We start from the raw sequence: 22,071 nt of genomic DNA, 5'->3' as shown, positions 1-22,071 counted from the left end.
CACCTCAGCTCCATTGATGTAGACAGGGTTGTGTGTCTTTGCCTCTTTTTTTCTAAAATCAACTATCAGCTCTTTGGTTTTGCTGACGTTGAGCAGAAGGTTGTTGTCTGTGCACCATTTTGCAAGATGGTTGATTTCCTCCTGATATGAGAACTCATCATTGTTGGAAATCCGGCCGATGATGGTGGTGTCATCTGCGAACTTCACAATAGAGTTCTCTCCATGTTGGGGGTTGCAGTCGTGGGTGTACAGCGTGAACAGGAGGGGGCTGAGCACACAGCCCTGGGGCGCTCCGGTGTTGAGCACTAGAGTGGAGGAGGAGAGACTGCCAATCCGAACTGACTGGGGTCTGTTTGTGAGGAAGTCCAGTATCCAGTTGCAGAGAGTGGTACTGATGCCCAGAGTGTTCAGTTTTCCAATCAGCTTCATGGGGGAGATTGTGTTGAAAGCTGAGCTGAAGTCAACAAACAGCATTCTGATGTAGGTGCTGCTTTTCTCCAGGTGAGTGAAGACTGAATGGAGAGCAGTGGAGATGGCATCCTCTGTGGATCTGTTGGTTCTGAATGCAAACTGCTGAGGGTCCAGACTGGCAGGGATGTTGTTCTTTATGTGCTGGAGAACCAGTTTCTCAAAGCACTTCATCAGGATGGGGGTGAGTGCCACAGGGCGGTTAGCACACTGTTGCACTGTCCATGACACTGAAACTTAACTACATTCTTAAATTTTTTAACATTCCGGTTTTTATTTTCATGATGAAAAGGATTTGTACTCTAAACAAAAAATTCACACAAAATTCAAAAAATATTTGCAATTTCTATGTATTACACCACAACCCAATGTGATAAAAAATCACATAGTGCATTAGCTTGTTATGAACATTACAGTACAGTAACAATGACACTGAATGGACATTCTTCATATATGAAACTTTCTGTGAGAGTCAAAATCTTGCGTGGTAAACTCTCAAACTACTGCATACAGCTACAATGTACAGTTAATATCAGTGACTGCAGGTAAGTGGGCCAAAATAAGGATGATTCTCACATTCCTTCATCTTCGTAGGCAATAGCGATGCCTCTCCTTCCTTCCACTGCCTTCACCACAGGTGTGTGGCCCAGCTTCTGCTCCAGGCCCTGCCAACTGCGACCTGCTAGGAAACAGGCTGCAAACACAAAAAGAGAATGTCTAGTATAATACCACAGACTTGTTACACAAAAGACTAAAAAGATTAAAAAACAAAATTATGGGGAATCAGAGAATCAAAGAAAAAAAAACTCAAAACTTAGAAGACTAAACTTGTAAATTTATGAGAGAAAACTCACAAATTTATGAAAAATGCTTTTTTTTTAAATGAGAAATTATGAAGATGGATTAGGTATAGCTTCAAACTAAATAAAGATTATGGGAAATATATTTTTAAGTTAATCTTCTTTTTAAACAAACACCGTGTAGGATACAACCCGAAAACTAAACAAAAAACAAACAAACAAAAAAAAAACATCCAAGGAACACTGTTCCACTGAAAAAATGTTAAAAATCCTTCATTATTACATGTCTATGTAAGATTTAAAAATCTGACTGCTAACAAATGTGTTTCAGCTCCACAAGCCATCAGGGTATAGAAAAAAAAAGAAAAAAAAAAAAAATCAATCTGGCATTTATATGTCTTTGCTGTATCAAAAACGTACTGAACCCTGCACCTCTGAACTGAACTGTGAATTTGTGAACCATTACACCCCTAGCAGTGCAATGCTTCATCTAACCACAGGGAGGACCAGTGCCCAGTGCCACTGTCCACTGAGTGAGGCAGGCAGGTTCTGATTGGCTGATTGGGCCAAAAGAAAACAAGAACAGACTTCTGTTCTTGTTGCTGTTCTGTTAGGGCTTCAGTCCACAAAACGTCAGTTAGACAGCCTGTGTTTTTATTAACTGGCATTACAGTCTAGCAGGAGGGACCTTCAGATTTTGGAAGTCAAAGTAGGGATGCTAACCGGTGGCCGTTTGACCGGTTGTTGACCGTTTGAACTTTAACCGAATAATCTTGTCGGTTAAAAACCCTTTAAGCCCAAACTAGAGTGCCTGTAGAGAGAGGGTCTCTTTACGCCGGCATTGTTGTGAAAAAACGGAACGTTGGATTGAACGGAGTTGTCGCCACTCTCTCTACAGGCACTCTAGTCCGAACGTGTCGTCGCCGACACAAATGCGCATGTCAGATTGTAAATACCGTAACTACCGTAAGAATTTATCAATCGAAAAATTCCAACTGTTCCTGAAGGCGGAGAAGTTGCTCTTGCGCTTACATACAGTTCAATACGGTAAACATGGCGACGGGACGCTCTGCCGGGTTTCGATGACGTCATTACGCACAGAGCTCAGCTCGGTAGAGACAGACCGGAGAAACCATAGATATCGATAATAATTATATTATGGTATATTATAATTATATTATAGATATTATAGATATCTACGGGAGAAACGAGCCAAGCTTATGTTTGTCACGGACGTAGTGGTATGCGTCCGGGGCAAGACAATGGCGCCGGTGCTAGCGCTGCTAGCTTCTATTTGTTGCAGTTATTCTTTTATGGTTTACAATAATATTCTCGGTTAACCGAAATAAACCGATTAATGAGGCCCGGAGGTCGACCAAGAAAATTTTCCATTTTCGCCATCCCTAAGACTTAAATCCAATCAGTTATAACAACACACAACTATGATTTTTCATATCCCATATGTGTCTCATTAATGAAATGGATGGTTGTAGAACTTTATTTTTGTGGGAAATCAGTTTTTTGGGCTATTCGTTAGACCTACCCTAATATGTGAAAAAGAACCAGATTAAGCTTGTCCGATTAGGGGTGAGGTGACAAAAAAGCCCATAATTTCATAAGGCCAGACAAAAAAAAAAACTTTGGGTTCCGGTTCCCGACCGACTGTCCCATTTAACCCCCGAGTCAGATTATTTTATTGGCCTCTGTGTAAAAATAAAATAAAAAAATAAAATAAAGGCACTATGCGACCGAGTGTGACCTTGTTGGCATTGGTCAAAAGTTAAGCAGGGCTTTTATTTTGATGCATGTTGCACTCGCCTTATTTGTGATGTTCTCGCGTAACTTCAGAAAATAACTTCATAGAATCACACGTCACCAACAGCACCGGCTGGAAAGAATGGACTTCCACACAGTGTGTGTGATTTGTCCTCGCAAACCACCAGCGAAAATAATCCGACTACAAGAGAAAACCTTTGCAGATGTAGTGAAAGAGGTGAAACAGTGTCATTGTAGATTTGCAAGTGCAGCAGGCAAACATGACGGGGGATCCGTCATGTTTGCCTGCTGCCCCCACCGTGGAGCTTGGCTCTATGGTGGTGGGCATGATGGGTGTATTCGACTTCAGGATAGACCTGTGTTGAAAAGATCGATCCTCCGATTTTAAATCGATCTTCATTTAAATTCCCATTTGTGTGGAATATGAACGTACAACAACTGCACCGGCACCGTACGAGTCCAAAAGGCAGAGAAACTTTCCAGCTACAGCAGCGCACTGACAAACAAAGCGAAGAGTAACAAAGCGAAGAGTTCCCACTCCCATCTATTTTCACTGACTAACAGCGGCACACTGGCTTAGCTTGTCTATTCAGAGAAGAGGTATCACTTTGGCTATTTTTTTTTTTTTTTTTGACTTATCTGTGTTGTCACATGCATACTACTGCTCTTTCACTGGTAGTTGAATAGTTAGGTCTGTTTGATAAGTAATTTACATTTTTAAAACAAATAATAATTTAAAATATTGTTAAATTATTTGAGTCACGCTTACTGGTAAACATCTACTCCTGCAAGATCATTTATTATGTTCTACAACTCATAAACATACACTAACACAACATACCAAGTGTTTGAGCAACATATCTCCTCTGTGCTACAAAAGGTGGTCCTAGCCATTTTTGCTAGTCTTACAGCCATTTTAATTATCAATACCTATATTAATTTGTTGTCGAATGACACAATATAATACAAGTATTAATGTGTTGCATAACTAGACAGGCATGTAATTTAGTAACAGCTCAAAGTGCTTTTTAATAAAACTAACCAAATCAATATCGGATCAAATCGAATCAGATTGAATTGTGATAATCGATTCTGAATCTTGTGAATCGGAATCGAATCGATTCTTGAAATTTGAATGGATACCCAGCACTACTTCAGGTACCTAGTGCTGCAATGCGAACCAGAGACACCTCCCTCTGCTAGTAATAACGCTGCTCCGTCCGTTAAAAAGGTGGTAACTTATGCAAATATTGAAATAATTATATTTAAAATGCAACCCATACATCGCTTCCGAAAATTAAAAAAAAAAGAATAAAATAAAATAAAATCCCTACCTACCCATCCTTCCCATGAATAAATAAAATACCCCCCCCCCCCCCCCCCCCCCCACCCATCCTTAAAATGCTAAATAAAATAAAAAATAAAATAAAATAAATTCCCTACCTACTAATGCCCTTAAATGACAAGGAACCGGAACCCAAAGTTTTTTTTTGCTTGGCCTAATGCTCACTCAGATTTTCATCAAATTTGCTGTGGTATGAAGTAGGTACCTGCCCAACATAACCAGAGAGTCAAATTTTTATTTTTATATAAATAAATATTGATATAAGCTCATGTAAACATAACTTTACCTGCGATAACGTGTGAAGGAACGTTATCGCAGATCTTTCCTTCCTGCAACCGTCAGACTCTACAACAAGCAGGGCTCCCAGTAGACCACACACTCTCCAATAACCAGGGCTCCCAGTAGACCACACACTCTCCAATAACCAGGGCTCCCAGTAGACCGACCACACACTCTCCAGGACTGCACTGACTGCACTACAATGCACATCCACTGTGCTCACTTAACTGTGTTATTCCGTTGTTTAAATTGTTCATATTTCTATTTTCTCCATTGTTTAAATTGTTCATATTTCTACTTTCTTCCATTGTTCATATTTCTATTTTCTTCCGTTGTTTAAATTGCTCATATTTCTATTTGCTATTTATTGTCTGTTTTTACTGTAAATTATGCTTTGTATTTTTGCTCTCCATTTTGCTGCTGTAATGCTGGAAATTTCCCCACTGTGGGACTAATAAAGGAATAGCTTATCTTATCTTTGTTCATATTTCTATTTTGTTTGTTCATATTTCTATTTTGTTTTTCTATATTCCTTTTTTATAATGTTTATATTGCTTTTTGCTATTTATTATCTGTTTATAATGTAAATTATGCTTCATATCTTGCTATCCACTTTGCTGCTGTAATGCGTGAAATTTCATGGGACTAATAAAGGAATATTTTATCTTATATCTTATCTTATCTTTAACTTAGGCCAGGGGCCTTTTTGACATGGAGTGCCAGTTTGAAATTCTCTTGTCAATGAGTGTGCCAAAATCAACAGTAGGCTAAAACAAAGTTAAATTATGGTATGACACAAAATACAAAAACATTTCCAACACACCTGCACACACACGCATCTTTTAACCCCGCTGTTTGATGATCTGACATTTCACCTTGATTCTTGACATGATTGTTTCTTTGTTTCGCAAGTTTTCAAAAAGTATATCTGAGCAACTGGGAAAAGCCTCCTTAATATATTCTCCATTGGTGAACGGCTTTCCATGCTTAGCAATGCAGTGAGCAATGCGATAACTAGCTTCAGCGGCATCATTTTTAGCAGTGGTGAGGTCTTTGAGGGTGCTGGCTTGATTCCCATACCTGGACACAACGCGTTTAATCGACTTTATCAGCATGGTCTGTGAAAGCCGTCTGGTGCTTTGTCTCAAAATGTTGCTTAACACTTGACGTTCAGCACACAACATTCTGAAAACAAAGTGCACACGGCACCATTCCTCTGAGACACAAAGCCAAACTCCTCTGTCCAAGAGGGCTGGAATGCCCTAACTTTAGCTTTTTTAGCCGGCGGCGCTGCCATCAGCAAGCTAACGTTACGGTTACCACATCTGAAGCGTCGGCCTGTGTGGTAAATCTGGGCGGGGCAGCAGGGCAGCGGCTGCACCTGCAAAATGCAGTGTGTGGGCGGGAGTTTGAGCTGTCACTCAAACTCACGCTGTCACTCATGAGCTGGTACCATCCTTGACGGGTGATTTTAAACGATAGGCCTACTGAGAGGGCCTTTGCCAGTGTGCCAATGATTATGCTGTGGGGTGCCAACCGTGGCATGCGTGCCTGAGGTTGCCGACCCCAGACTTAGGCGGAATTTGTATTTTTGTGGATAACTAAAGCCTTTTTTGAGGACTTGCTGCTAGCCTATTAGGTCCATCAGATATCTTGTGCTTGTCAGAATCAGGGTAAGGTGTAGGGTTAGGGTGAGGACTACCTTACTCCAAATAATTTATCTGCATGACCACAGACTGTGTGTGTGTCAATGCAACTTCTTGGATAGCAAAATAACAAAATGAAAGAAATAGATATAGAATGGAAACCAATATGATTCTGATCAGTGACACAAAGCTGAAAAACTGTTTAAGTTTATTTTTGTTTAACTTTCAACACTCTTCTTCAGTCCCAATTTCCAAAACAGCAGAACTATTTTCTGCCATAGCACTGCCACTGTTTTCAGCTTTGTATTGGCTCTCAAAATCATGTTGTTTTCCTGTGTATTTCTACTTAACTTCTGTATTTGTTTTGGAGCTGGACACTCCCAGTGAAGCTCTCATTCTTGACTGACTGAAGTTGATGGATGTATTACGCTCGCATAGACCCAACAAATACCTCTATATAACTAAGAATCCAAACTTTCACTTTAAGGTATTCAGATTCTACATACCAGCTGAGTTAGTTTTGGCCACTGTGAGTGTCTCATTCCTGGAGATCAGGGAGGAGCCAGATGAGGATGCTGCAGGTCCACTGGGTAACAAATGTGTACCTCGCAGAGCTCCTGTGATCAGCGACACATCCGTCTCATCGCCGTCTTCCCGCACATCAAAGAGGGGAACATGACTCCGCCCACCTGGAACAAGATTGAGAATGTGAACCTTTACACGTGACACCCAAGACTTGGTGTTATTATTGGTCAGAAAGATATTCAAATAGCTGTATGATTTTGACTCATCACATATCATTGCTTACACCATGGCTAATAATAATTTGTTAAGGAAGCAAAGAACTGTATTTGGGCTGCCCCCAGCCTAAGATTTTCCTAGTCGATCACTAACTGTTCAACCCATTAATTGATTACTTTAAATATTTTAGTATTTCAATTATTACAACACAAATACTTGAGGTGTGTGTGTGTGTGTGTGTGGGGTGGGGTGGGGGGGGGGGTGGGGGGGGTTGTCTGGGACTGAGAAAGTGTGTTCTAAATTTTACAGAACTATGTTAGCAATGTGCTACAGTAAAAAAAAAAATAATAATAAAAATTTAACCCTTTAAAATATAAATTTCAAAGCTTTTAATGGTGCAAACAGACTACTACTACTGTCAGAGACTCCAATGAAGACAGAAATGTCTGTTTGCATCATTAAATCTGTGAATTCAGTGTTTAGATCATGGTTATTAAAACATCTCTTTGGGATTTTCTCATCCGTAAGAGCCAATCTGACCTGGCAACAGATGGTGATAGTCTGTGACATACTCCTCTGACCACTCCCTGTTCTTGTTGCAAGCCACCTCCATCTCAAATGGTGTCACAATGGGTCTGTAGAACTCACTGGAGTCCAGCAGTGAGTTCTCAGGACATGCAATTAACACAAAAATGTCAATTTCAAGAAAATTAGCAAGTTTGGCCACATTAAGTTTTCCCATGGCAAACATATAGCTCTTCTTCCCAGCTCTGTGGATGGTCTCCTTCAACTGCTGGATGATGCTGAGGTAGTCGGCCACACCCAGCGTACCAACCAGGATGCCAACCACCTGGGCATCTCTGGCCCTCTCTATAGCGTAATAGCGTTTCATCAGAGCCCGGTTGATGTTTACAGACTCTGTCCTTCCAGTCAGTGTTATGGGATCATAGGAGCAGAAAGAACAACGGTTCCAGGTCATCATGAAGTTTCGTAAAGAAGCGCCCTCTGTGCCAATATAGAACATACTGTAGTCTGTTATGCTTAAACCACTTTTCAAGGCAAACTGCCTTCCAAACTGACACACAATCTGGTTTTTGTCTCCATCTGAGTGACTGCAGCATTGCTCCCCCTCCACAATAAGTGTTGAGCCCACAATGTTTGGATAGTCTGGAGTTAGGAGTGTCAGCAGAGGACCTGGGGGAAAAAAAATACTATATTCAGTTCCTTGGAAAAAGCATTAATAAACTTAAACAACATAGTATGGAATGTGAAGCATCTAAAACACTTGCTATTTAAACTGAAACAAATGTTCACTAACTGTGCCATTAGAAAACAACAGAACAATCTGTGGAGGGCAGCAGCAGTAACACACAGAGATGGGGAGTCTCAGGTAAGGTTTCACAGCTGTAGTCAGACTTAAGTTGAGAGGCCCTGTCATTCCAGAAACATGGAAAATGGACATGGCCTGCATAAGAAGTTGTGCACAGGCTGTCAAAAGGCTGTCAAGTTCAACATCAAATTCTGATTTCATATTATTGCTTATCATATGCCACAGTCATTGATAGCTGGCACAGTATACCTTTAAACTAGGGTTGGGAATCTCTGGCATGATGCTGATTCGATACATATCTAGATACACGGGTTACAATTCGATTCAAAAACGATATATTTTTAATACAGAACGATTTGTGAATTTCCTTCGAGAAGAATTAAGTATCTATCTATCTATCTATCTATCTCTATTTGATACAGTTTAAGAACGACACGATTCGATACGGTGTAAAAACAATACGATAGTTTGTTGATGTAGACCGGGCATCACCAAATGGTGGACCGCGGTCCGGGCACGGACCCAGTGACGGTTCTGTCCAGACCCGTGACAACTCTAATATTGTTAAATAAATCATTCATTGTTATTTTTTCTCTGACCGTCACGGCTACGGCTAATCTAGCTAATGGGCTTTCACATAGCACACGCACGGCACAGACCTGCAGCCATTCATTGTGTATGTGGTCGAGGGGCGCAAGGGCACACCGGTCCACGCGGAGCTGGCTGGCGCCGGTGGCCGTGCGCGCTGCCCCCAAGTTGAAAATGTTTTAACTTGGGGAGGGGACAACAAGAGAGTACTTTTTACTTCAGATCTTTTGTAACACAGAGGAGATATGCTTCTCAAACACTCGGTATGTAGTGTTAGTGTATGTTTATGAGTTGTAGAACATAATACATTATCTTGAAGGACTAGATGTTTACCAGTAAGCTTGACTCCAATAATTTAACAATATGTTAAATTATTATTTGTTTTAAAAATGTAAAATACTTATCAAACAGACCTAACAATTCAACTACCAATGAATGAGCAGTAGTATGCATGTGATAACACAGATTGAATATGAAAAATAAGCCGAAGTGATACCTCTTCTCTGAATAGACAAGCTAAGCTGTCAGTGTGCTGCTGTTAGCCAGTGAAAATAGAGTGGAGTGGCAACTCTTCACTTTGTTACACAATCCATGTCAGTGTGCTGCTGTAGCCTGGAAGTTTTCTCTGCCTTTTGGACTTGTGCGGTGCCGGTGCAGTTGATGTAATTTTTTCTTGGTGGTGCAGGTGCAGGTGAAACGACTGGAGGGGTTGTGCCACCCAGATTTGACCTCACAGGGCGCCAAACCAGCTCCACGCTGCGCCCTTCTCGGCACAGACCGGTGCGCCCTCGCCTCACGCGATCACATACACAATGAACGGCTGCGGCGGCCGAGGTCTGCGCCGAGCACGCACTATGTGAAAGCCCCTTAACGTTACGGACCATGCGGGAGAGTCCCTTTCGTGAGCTCTCGCGTTGTTTAGAGATGAAAACTGTAAAGCCTCAGGCAACCGATTCATAGTCTCGCGATATCCAATCCACAACTCTACAATCGATTCATCTAAGGATTCATGGCTGGTTCGTATCGACTGAGGAGTCTGCTACCAACACAGTCGTATCTCTCGCCTGTAAAATCGGTTATCCAGTCATATCGGTTAATCGTTCCCAACCCTACTTTAAACCTATTTTCAGAGAATGAATGGTGCGTTTGTGTGAGTGTGTGGCTCTGTAAAATACGTAAATATGTATAGTGAGTAGGGCTGCCAAGGGGCGGAAAATTTCTTGTACCTTTCCAGAAACTTTCTATGGGAAGTTAAGCTGGGGAATTTTGGAAATTTTGTCTTACGTAGACGTGTGCAAACTAATTTTTTTTTTTTTTTTTTACTTTATTTATAAAGTTTTTCAATTTAACAACATACAGACACTCAGATAATATTAACAAAACAAACAAAACAGTACAAACTGTAAACAAAAATACAAGTATGCATGTCAGTCCACATATTGATTCAAGAGTCCTGAAGTGGGTTTTTAGCGTCTGAGACAGAGTCCACAAAGCTGAGACCTAGAGAAGTCATGGAGAATAGAGGTTTGGTTGTTCCAAGCGCAATGCTGTTGGTACAGTACAAAATAAGACAGAGTGAAACAGTCCAACGTAGTTTCACCTTCAAATGTACTCAATAATAGGGCCCCAGACATCAAGGAACCTGTGATAAGAATCTGACAGAGTATATCGAATTTCTTCCAAATATATACAGGAAACCATGTCATTCAGCCATTTATTGAAACAGGGAGGGGAAACTGATTTCCACTCTTTCAGAATAACCCGTTTTGCTACGACCATGCTGAACATGAGGGCTTGTTGTAATCATAAGGGAAGAGTGAAAGAAAAGTTGGACCAGCCCTGCATTATCAGAAGACTATCAGGGATCAGCTGTTTACCATATTTTTTTTTACTGTATAAATGAAAAATGATAAATATATGTAGCAGAGACAGAGGGAAAGATCCTGTTCAGTTTAGTCTTGCTGTCAAAAAATGTAACCGATGAATGACTTTGAACTGAATAAGTTGCAGTATGGCATTAATAGAACAAGTTTTGATCCTACTCAGTCCCTGGGCCGCATCCGAAATCTCATCTCCAGTGTCTGATATCCAGGCCTCCTTACTATGGAGAGAAGGGGTTGCCAAACTAAAAAGATCAACAAATTGAGAGATTAAGGGCCCTATCTTGTGCCACCCGCTATCCGCTGCCACTACCCGCTACCCGCAAATTGCGGATTTAGGAGCTTCCGCTATCCCTAAACGGTATCTTGCGCCACCCGCTACCCGCTATCCTTATGCCGACTCCGTCATTTGCGCCTGGAGGTGTGTTCGTGGGCGTGTTTCATGCGCTATCCCTAAGGTTGCTATCTTGCGCACACACTTTAGGGATAGCGGATAGCGGGTGGTCAGGACCACCCGCTATCCGCTATCCGCTATCCCTAAAGTTTGGGCTGTTAGGAGAGCGCGCCCAGGCGGCTTCAATGCGCGCCCCGACAGAGCCTCACCACGCACACGGTCGGACTGATACCGGGACGCCGCCGGAATGGACTGAGTATATTACTCATATAGACTGTTTAGAGGAAAGACTGTTTTAATTGGACACTTACGCCAGCACGTTTTATTGTTTTATCATAAGCCAGCATCTGTGCTATATTTTTATTTTTAATATTTTATTTGCCCAATCTACCTTGTCAATAAATTAGTTTACACATAGTTCCACCTCTGCCTCTTGTGTGTGTGTGGTGTGGCCGGGGATTTTACTCAATCAGTACAACCTTGTGACACGTCCACTTGGACACATGTGGCTCCACCTCCCAAATTAACTCGCCTATAATATAATATATCATATGTATATATATATATATAAAGCCAACTTGCTTTAGCCTCAGTAGAAGCCCTGAGAAAATCTACCTCCCTCTCTCCATCGCGGGTTTAGGATTTAGGATTTAGGATAGGGCATCCTGCCCTTAAAGGCAATGGCACTTGGCACACTGATTGGTTTAACTGGCATAACGCCCAAAACACGCCTATTCATAATATAGCGGGTAGCGGAGGTGTTTTGCGGATAGCGGGAGGTGCACAAGATAGCAACTTTTACGGGGGAACGCCTCTTCCTAAATCCTAAATCCGCAAATAGCGGGTTTAGGGAGTCTGGCGCAAGATAGGGCCCTCAGTGTTTGGAAGTAGAGGTTTATAAGCTCATAAAAGCTGTGTTGCTCAGGCATTGTTTCAAAGTGAGGGATCGACTGCCTGACAAAATTTCTAACTTGCAAATACTGAAAAAAACAGCTCAAAGGGAGACCAAATTTTGCTTGCAGTTGAGTGAAGGAAGCAAAGTGGTCGTTAGTATAGAGGTCCTTGATGATGGACATACTTTTGTCTAGCCACTGTGCGAAAGCAGCGTCCAACTTGCCTGGCTTAAAACAAGCGTTTTGACAGATGGGAGCGTAGATGGAAAATCCTGGGAGATTCAGCACACCCTTAATCTGTTTCATGATTTTAAAAGACTTATTCAAAACAAAATCATCCCTCAGACATCCAAAAGGTAGCTTTAGATTGGAGAACAGAACAGCTGCTAAGGAGGCACCTATGAGCCCTGACGCTGCACAAGTCTCATTTACAGACCATCTAGGGCAGAGAGAGACTCTCTGCCTGGCCATGATAGCGTAGCAGAGTGACTCCAAAAAACCCATGCTCTGGCGCTGCTGGCCCAGTAGTAATGACGAAAGACTGGGAGGCCCAGACCTCCATCTGCTGTGGGTTTCTGTGGGTGTGCCTTAGAGATACGTGAGGGTTTGTCGGCCAAAATGAAGGGAATAATCATGGAATCTACCATCTTGAAAAAAGAAGTTGTGAGATATATGGGTATGTTTAAAGACACATACATTTGGGGAGAACTACAATCTTGATAATACTGACACGCCCAATTAATGAGAGAGGGAGCAGTTTCCATTTGTCTATCATGATTTTAAGTTTACCGATCAGGTCCAAGTAATTCAGCTTAAAAAGCAGTTTTGGGTTCCTGGTAATGTTGATCCCAAGGTACAAAAAGTGATCAGTGGAGACTTTAAATGGTAAGCTGTTAAGAAAGGCAGAGTCAAGGCCACAAGACAAAGGCATAAACAAACTTTTTTCCCAATTAATGGTAAAACCAGAGAGCTGTCCGAAATTCTTTATAAGATTTAAGAGAGGAGTGAGGGACACCTAACGTCTGACAGGGTCAGGACGCCATGCCAGTAATCTGTGGGCTGGCTCTGATAGAAATAGCCAGGGGCTCCTCGTCATAACTTTTGCAACAATCTTTTGGTTGCTGTTTAGCAGGCTTAAGGGGCAATGCAACATTAGTGCTGTTCCCTATTAGGAAAGATTCCATCCTTCACAGAACATTTAATCATCTGAAGAAGAAGAGGGGCTATTATGTCACTATGTTTTTTGTAGAATTCTATTCCGAACCCGTCAGGGCCACAGGCTTTACCATTGGGAAAAGAGTGGATGGCTGTTTTGATTTCCTCGTGAAGTGTGAAGTCAGAATCCAGTTCTAGCTTCCTGTGAAGGATCAACAAAGTACTCATCTATCTAGCTTAGCGGCTTCACTGAGAACTGGGATGTTCAATGAATTGAGAAAATCGTCGAGGTCGGTATCAGTAGCTTTAGACTTATATAAATGACTGAAAAAGTTAAAAAAAAATATGTCATTTATAAGTTTAGGATCAGTTATCAATTGTCCAGTGGCAGAGGAAATTTTATGTATTGCCCTATCAGCCTGTATGCCTTTTAACTGCCTAGCAAGTAATTTGTCAGGTTTATCTCCTAGCTTGAAATGCTTTTGTTTGAGTTTTCGGATATAATTTCCAACCTGTTCCCCAAGCATATGATTGTACTCATAGTTTATCTTCAGAATGGTGTTGAGGGTGTCTTCATCGTTTGTATTGCAGTAGGTATCCTCCAGCACTGCTAACTCGGTCTCATTATCTGCAAGACGCCTCAGCCTGGCCCTTTTAATGGACAATTGGTATGAAATTATGTGACCCCGCAGTACTACTTTAAACGATTCTCATAAAACTGAATCAGAGACTTCCTGATTATCATTAATAAGCAGGAAGTCTGACATCTTGGCCGAAATGAAATCATGGAAAGATTGGTCCAAATTTAGGGAGGGATTGAATTTCTAATTGTATGATGGTGTATGGAGGTTGAAAAGAATTTGGATAGAAAGAGGGGCGTGATCTACTAAAATACTATGATATGCTGAACTAACTGTGAACGAGATTAGTTTAGAGTCAACTAAAAAAATGGTCAATTCTCAAGACTACAATGTACGGGAGGAAAAAAAAGAGTACTGCCTCTCAAGGGGGTGCTGATGCCTCCAGATATTGACTAAATCTAACGATTTCATAAGATCATTAACAACGGGTACAGATTTCAGAGATGGGCCTACTTCGTTGGAAGACCTGTCCAGCTGGGGGTCGGAGTAACAGTTAAAGTCACCCTTGATGACTATGTTAACATGAGCCTGAGTCTACAGAGGGTCCCCGTGATGTGGAAGACGTCCTGCGTCGTTCCCGTGCCGAAGACGCCGCGCTCCGGCAGCTCCAAAGACTACAGACCGGTGGTGCTGACCTCCCACATTATGAAGACCATGGAGAGACTCATCCTTCAGCAGCTCCGGCCTGTGGTCACACCACATCTGGACGCCCTCCAGTTCGCCTACCAGCCCCGACTAGGAGCTGAGGATGCCATCCTCTACCTGCTCGACTGCATCTACACACACCTGGACAAGATGGGGGGCACTGTGAGAGTCATGTTTTTTGACTTCTCCAGTGCCTTCAACACCATCCGTCCGGCTCTACTGAGTGAGAAGATGACGGCGATACAGGTGGACTCCTCCCTTGTGTCCTGGATTGTGGACTATCTGACTGGCAGACCACAGTATGTGCGCCTACAGCACTGTGTGTCAGACAGAGTGGTCAGCAGCACTGGGGCACCGCAGGGGACCGTCCTCTCTCCCTTCCTCTTCACCCTGTACACCAGCGACTTCAACTACCGCACAGAGACCTGTCACCTCCAGAAGTTCTCGGATGACTCAGCAGTAGTTGGATGCATCTGCAAGGGTGATGAGGTGGAGTACAGGACTACTGTGAGCAACTCTGTCACATGATGTGGGCAGAACCATCTACAGCTCAATGTGACAAAGACCAAGGAACTGGTGGTGGACCTGAGGAGGACCAAGGTGCCGGTGACCCCTGTTTCCATCCAGGGGGTCAATGTGGACATTGTTGAGGACTACAAGTACCTGGGGGTTCACATTGATAATAAACTGGGCTGGAGGAAGAACACTGATGCCCTGTACAAGAAGGGACAGAGCTGCCTCTTTTTTCTGAGGCGGCTGAGGTTCTTCAACATCTGCAGGACTATGCTCAGGATGTTTTATGAGTCTGTGGTAGCCAGTGCTATCCTCTATGCTGTGGTGTGCTGGGACAGCAAGCTGAGGGTAGCAGACGCTAACGGACTCAACAGACTGATCCGCAAGGCCAGCGACGTTGTGGGAGTGAAGATGGACTCTCTGACAGTGGTGTTAGAGAGGAGAATGCCATCCTGGACAATGTGTCCAACCCGCTCCATGACGTGTTGGTCAGACACAGGAGTTCTTTCAGCACCAGACTGATCGCACCACGATGCACCACAGAGCGACACAGGAAATCATTCCTGCCTGTGGCCATCAAACTGTACAACTCCTCACTCTAAGTGTCAGACACTCTGAGTAAGGGGGCTGGCCCCATAAACTAACTTCTGTGCAAATTCCCTGTGTGCAATAATCCATATTCAATAGCATACTTATGTGCAATAACCTATAGTGCAATAACTCCTGTCTATGTTTGCACTTGTACATATATGTTTTCTTTTCTTTTTATTATTCTATATATATTTATATTTATATTTATATTCCTTTCTTTATTTTTCTTGACTATTTGCTCTTTTAACTTGTACACTTGGAGTGGGAGTTGTTATTGTAACAAAAAGTAATTTCCCCCTGGGGACCAATAAAGTATTCTGATTCTGATTCTGATTCTGATTATTATATTCTGCAACAAAATTGAAAACTTTACGAAAGAAGTCAGGACAGTCAAAATTGGGTGCATAAATATTTAAGAGGGCTAATGGGAAGGAGTTAATTGTGCCGGTGACTAGGACATATCTCACACCTGAGTCCGTGGTCATGGAGTTAAATACAAACAGTATGGGTTTGCGGACAAGTATGACAACCTCGACAACCTCTCTCGCCTTTGAAGAAAAGGTGGATTGGTACACTTGTGACACCCATAAAGATCTCAAACGTCTCTGCTCTGTTGGCTGAATGTGGGTCTCCTGTAGGAAGATATATTCAGATGACAAGGATTTTAAATGTGAAAATACTTTCCCTCTCTCAAGTGCCTTGCCGAGATGTCTACAATTCCAGAAGGTAAAAGTAATGGGACTCATTCCTGGCTTAACTGAGTGACTATCCTGCATTTAAGAAGCAGAGTAGCATAACGAAAATGACGAAAATGACAAAATCTGGCAGTTTGATACACAAGAAAAGAATAAACAGAAAAACCCCAAAACATACCTAAAGCTGCAACAGGAACTAAGCGGCAAATCCCTCTATCTACAGCAGAGGCTGCAAGGTAACAGAGACGGCCAAACTGTGCAGCAAAAAGCTGACCTATACTCACGGCACCGAGAGTGCCTCCAAAATATAGATTAAACAGAAAGGTGCGCCTACAGGAACATAGTTATAACAAACAATCGCTGGAGCCCATACTAGGAATATTTGGAGGAGTGGCATATTGGTAGGTCAGTTATAGACAAGGAAAATAAAATAAAAATAATTATCACACCGGGGTAAACAACATTAGCCTAGATACTATAAATAAAATAAATAAATAAATAAATAAAACCCGGAGGGATCTCTGTACCATGAGAGAGGAAGAAATAGCAAATTAAATGACCTACTCCCATGCTGGGCATTATAACGCTGAGAAATCAAGCAAGATGGGTTTTTAAGTTCTCTCTTATAGGCTAACCTACAATTTTGCAAATTTCCAGTTTATTTTTGTAAATTTGTGTTAATTCCCATATATTCCTGTAAATTTCCAAATATTCCCGTTAATTCCCATGGAAAGTTTCCAACTTTGAAAATTCCCGGAATTCTGGAACCTTAATAGTGAGGGCCTAAAAGTGGTTCATAATATATATATTGTAAGCTAATATTAATGGCTGTGTCTGTTTCAGCAGATGACGACTAAAACCCAGGGTTGGACAGTATATGGGAATCACCAGAGGCCCCACGATATTATTATGATATTTAAGTCATGATATAGTAGTACTGTGATTTTAAACATTATGCGATATGCTGGGTATTGCGATAACATATGATTTATTGTCTTTTTTTGGCTGGCTGGTGGTCAGTAGGGGGTTAGATGTCTGGCTTTGAGGTAATGGAGTACTAGTACTATGCTCCCAGGTGTACCAGGGGTGTGACACCGAGCCAGAGTAACAGGGAAACACTGATTTTTGCTGAAGTCCATGGCAGGCCAAAAAATGATTGGTATTTGTAGTGTGTGTATTGACACAATATTGCCATGCAAAATATCACAATAGTATGGTGTATCAATTCCCCTACCACCCCTATTGGATAGCAATGAAAGTGGATGAGAAGTCCACAACTAAAATCTTTGTTCTCTCAACATGAGTAAGTAGCAGGTGCAGTGGTGTCAGAATGGCACCTTCAACCCTGGCTGAAATTAAGCTGGACATTCAAGCCCTTTTTATCTGACTCATTCTTGTGGGGGGACAGGGAGGGGGAAATAAAAGGTCAACAATAGATTCCACATTTAAATAGTAACCATCGTCTGAAAGCTGGGAACCAGCAGATTGATATGAGATGCAGCTCAGCACTACGTGTCAAATTATTTTGGTCATAAATCTGTATTACACATTGTCTTTTGATTAGGTGCGTATTTATTTATTTAATGTACATAAGGGCTAGAACATTATGATAGGAGCATATGATGGCCATTCCCATGTTCAGTTATGTGTCATAAGTTGTTGCAGCAATTTTTGAGTTGATACCATTTCTTACAGATATTTGGTACAAATTGTAATAATTTTTTGACCACTCAAGAATTAATAAAATAATTTATGCAACTCCAAGACTGTTTTGGCCCCTGTATGCACAAATACACCATTTTACCACAGGCAGGAAGAACACAACTGATCTGCAGGGTTTGTGGCTCAAACTGTATGGGATTAGCATAAGGTGGGCATGTCTGCAAAGGGGAGACCCATGGGTGCCCATAGAACTGATTTTCATTCAGACATCTGGAGGTCAGAGGTCAAGGGACGCCACTGAAAACAGCCATACTAGTTTTTTCCTCGCTAAAATGTGTGTAACCACTTAAAATCAGAAAAAAAGTGAAAATCACATGTTTGTTATGTAACTTACTGATAACATGGGCATAGTTGACAGCGTAGAGGATAATGACGTGGCTCTGAGTGTTGGGGTGAAGCTCTCTGAAGGCCAAGGTGCACTTCTCAAGGTCCACCGCTCTTCTTTCAAACACGTACATCAAAGGCAACCTTCTGCAGGGGCTGAGGCAAGCTCTGCCATAGTGCACGATGCACTCCGCTCCAACATGCTCTGCTGCCACTTCATCCACACAACAGCTGCTCACAAACATGTCAGTGTACAGAGACAGAACTGTACTATCCCACTAATTAATCCAAAGGACAGCCAACCAGATAAAGCATGGGCTGATAAGAACAATCTCTTTTTAAGCCTTTGAAACCTTAACAAAGTCACTTGATTGCTTTCATAAATATGTGAAACAGGTGCTTGACTAAATATCAAAAAACAGAACAGTGGTTAAAAAAAACTCACAAGAAACCTGGTTAAAAACGGGGATTTTGTTATATTATTCTTGAGTACAACCTTCATCATGGACCGAGATCTGACACTTCCTGAGTCACTAACTGCAATAACAACAAGTTTTAAAGTATTATACAGCACAGGTTTTCTGGTGTGTTACCTGCCATAGGACGTGTCTCCCAGTATAAACAGCGTAGCCTGGGTTTCCTTCTCGATCTCTGCAGCTATTGCCGGTGAGTCCACCAGCAGCTCATCAGGAAACTGCAGTGCAACCTTGTGGAGTCAAACATGTTACATGAAGTGAAGTGCCATGAGGGTGCTGCAGATTTGTCATTCTGAAATTCCTCATTTCTGCTCTCTCAAAAACATCAGTTGACCCTTGAGCTTGTCTGCCCAACAAGCAGATGATCACTGAATTGGCTTTTAAACACCAAGTCTATTTTTTTTTTTTGGCCAAAAGCAAAATGATATGCCTACCTTTTTAAAGTCATTCTTAGTGATAAAGTCACAGGTCTTCCTTATCTGATACAGCTCTCCAAGGTTTTCCAAAGGAGTGTTTGTTGACACTGTGACATCGACCACACGCTGAAGAACAGCCTCTGAGCTGCTGCTGAACACATTAGCCATGTCTGCATCTAAAACACAATAACTGCAAACAAACAGACACAAACAAACCTTAAAAAAGATCTTTATTGTCCATGACTGGAAATTTGTCTCGTTTCAGAAGCCATAGAGAGGTTAGCAAAAAGACATCAGCAAATAAAAACTCATGCCAGAAAAGCAGCTTATAAAATAAGATAAAATAGAATAAGATAAAATTTAAAAAAAAAAAAAAAAAAAAAAAAAAAAAAAAATCAAATTCTGTGGGTAACTTAGGAAATTAGAAGACCTACTGCTTTTGGAACAAAACATTTCCTGAACACACTAGTTGTGCTTGCAATTTTTTAGTCCCTCCCAGAGGGCAACAGACCCAATTTTACAAAATGTGCATCTTGTCTGGGTCTCAAAAATGCAGAACAACTGTTTTTGGCCTTTACCACTAATTCTACTGGCTGTACTTACTATTCTGGTTCATTTATTCCTTTTTCTGACACTCAGGTCAACATATTAAAATATAACACTATCTCAAAGAGGCTTGTGAACCATCTCGAAGACGTCTTTCCCTGCATTAAATACATGCAAGTTAATGTCTGTTAATGAAAATTCTGTATTGCCTTCTTAAAAATGTATTGCGTATTGGCAGTAAAATCAAGTTTAAAATAAAAAAGGGCCCCTAAAACAAGTTAAATTAATCGACGTCTGACAGCTCTTGCATTATAGCAACGGCCTAGTTCTTAACATTTCAGGTTGTACACACTATATATCACCAGGAAGGATTCGCTACTATGCTACTGGATACTAGCACATCGTTAACGGCGCTCAGTATTTTACTGGGTTATTGAAATTTCGATTCAGATTTTTTGCAGTACTCTCAACGCTGCATTTCTGTGCAGGAAAATCCTGGGAAGAACAGGCGAACCAGCGATTTAAGTTAAAATTTGGCTTAAGTCGCGGTCTTGTGCATTGCAATTATGCCGAACTGAAGTATGATTGCTACCATCCAAGAAATGCGTAGAATGTTCACGTGCCGTTGTCAAATAAGCAAAACTAACTTGCTTTATTTATTTATTTATTTTAAAATGGGATTCGACGTGACGTTCTTCACAACGAAACTATGTTTAAAGCTATCTTAGAGCTAGGATGGTATATACCAGTTTCATGTGTAGATCAAGCCTAAGACATCGGCTAACAATGGGGAGGCTTCACTTGCCATTTACCTTACACAGAGCTATAACCAACATTATTAACAGTGCCTATCACTTAGTTTACCTCAGTTCTGTTAGATAATGTAGCTAGCTGGCAGCCAGTTGCGTCACTCCACCGTGTTTTAAGTGACCGAGCCATTACAACTTCTAAGTCAGAGAAACGCACCTTTTACTCTTGCAGCGTCACGAGGATTTACCAGCTTTTGTATTGGCGTTGTTAGTCGCTGTGAGATGTTACTAGCAGCTTTACACGTGTTGTTGTGTAACCACACCGGAGGAGCTAGTTTTACTTCTTCTTTCTGATTGTTGGTGGTTGGAAAACCAACTTATTGCCTCATTACCGCCACCAACTGCACTGGAGTGTGGATCGATGGGGCAACGGAAAAAAACTATTTTCTCCTAACTACTATTTTCTCCTAACTACATGACTGACACACACACACACACACACACACACACACACACACACACACACCATTGTGTTTGTGTATCATGTGTACCCAAATGTGTTGCTGTTTGGGCCAAAGTTATGATTCAAGTTGAGATTCTGGTGCTAACAACTGTTCTAATGAAATTAAAATCAATGTCTATAACACAGGACTACTGTATATATAATTTTTATTTTTAGAAAACAGTAAGCCAAAATTTACAATGTTTATTTTAATTTCACATTTTATCTTGCAGTGGTGGTGCACCACGGTAAATTAATAGGATGAAACATTAATATTGGTCATAGGTTTCCAATATACTTGAGAGGGAGGTTCTGGCTGGAATGGGAGGAGCAGCCTGCCTGTGTAGTACTGGGTTAGGTTAGGTGAGGTAAGGTAAGGTAGACTTTATTCATCCCCAAGGGGAAAATTCATTCATCACAGCAGCATAACATAAAGAGGAAACAGGACAGACGAATAATAAATAAATTACATGAAAAGCATAAAAGAAACTGTGCTCTGTTTGCTGGATAAAATAATATAAAAATAACATTAAAAAGCATTCAGTGGAAGATAAAAAGATTAAAAAAAAAAAAAAAAAAAAAAAAACGTGCCGTAGGTCAGGGACCATAGGTCAGGGACCATAGGTCAGGGACCCGCTGGATGGGTCAAAATTTTCCCGGGGACCCCCTGACACTTGCAGCACCGATAAGTATAATACTTATGCCGCATTCCTTTGGGTAAAAAAAACGAAGTCGGAACTTAAAAAAAAATGTGTTGAGCCCAACTTCCAATATAAATGTGTTCCATTGTATTTGGTCAGAAGTAGCGGAAACAAACATGGACGCCCCCACGAAGCTAATGTTTCTCCAGCTAGTTTATATTCAGTTAACATTATTCAGTAACCTCAACGTTAGCAAACATGAGCCAGCTGAACCAAGTTTACAGCGCCAACGTTAATGTTGGCTAGCACCATCGT

The 22,071-nt window shown here is 41.5% G+C and overlaps 1 protein-coding gene across 2 annotated transcripts; it reads right to left on the bottom strand.

Annotated features, from left to right (window-relative positions):
* Positions 1–717: 717 nt before the first annotated feature.
* dph2 (diphthamide biosynthesis 2) lies at positions 718–20,983 on the bottom strand. 2 transcript variants are annotated; one of them, XM_030079776.1, is made up of 7 exons: positions 20,831–20,983; positions 19,337–19,508; positions 19,020–19,132; positions 18,437–18,657; positions 7,596–8,249; positions 6,821–7,003; positions 718–1,162 (listed from the first exon to the last, which is right to left on the bottom strand). In XM_030079776.1, exons 2-7 carry the CDS (start codon positions 19,484–19,486, stop codon positions 1,041–1,043), a joined length of 1,443 nt encoding a protein of 480 aa, XP_029935636.1. In that variant the 5' UTR covers positions 19,487–19,508; positions 20,831–20,983; the 3' UTR covers positions 718–1,040. The 2 variants fall into 2 exon arrangements, with proteins under 2 accessions (XP_029935636.1, XP_029935637.1); XM_030079777.1 differs by having other exon boundaries at positions 20,729–20,837.
* Between the last annotated feature and the right edge of the window lie 1,088 nt (positions 20,984–22,071).

The sequence above is a fragment of the Myripristis murdjan genome, chromosome 20 (assembly GCF_902150065.1).
Source record: "Myripristis murdjan chromosome 20, fMyrMur1.1, whole genome shotgun sequence".
Lineage (NCBI taxonomy): Eukaryota > Metazoa > Chordata > Actinopteri > Holocentriformes > Holocentridae > Myripristis > Myripristis murdjan.
The sequence above is the reverse complement of the archived record's forward strand: the minus strand, read 5'-3'. Positions and strand labels throughout refer to the sequence as shown.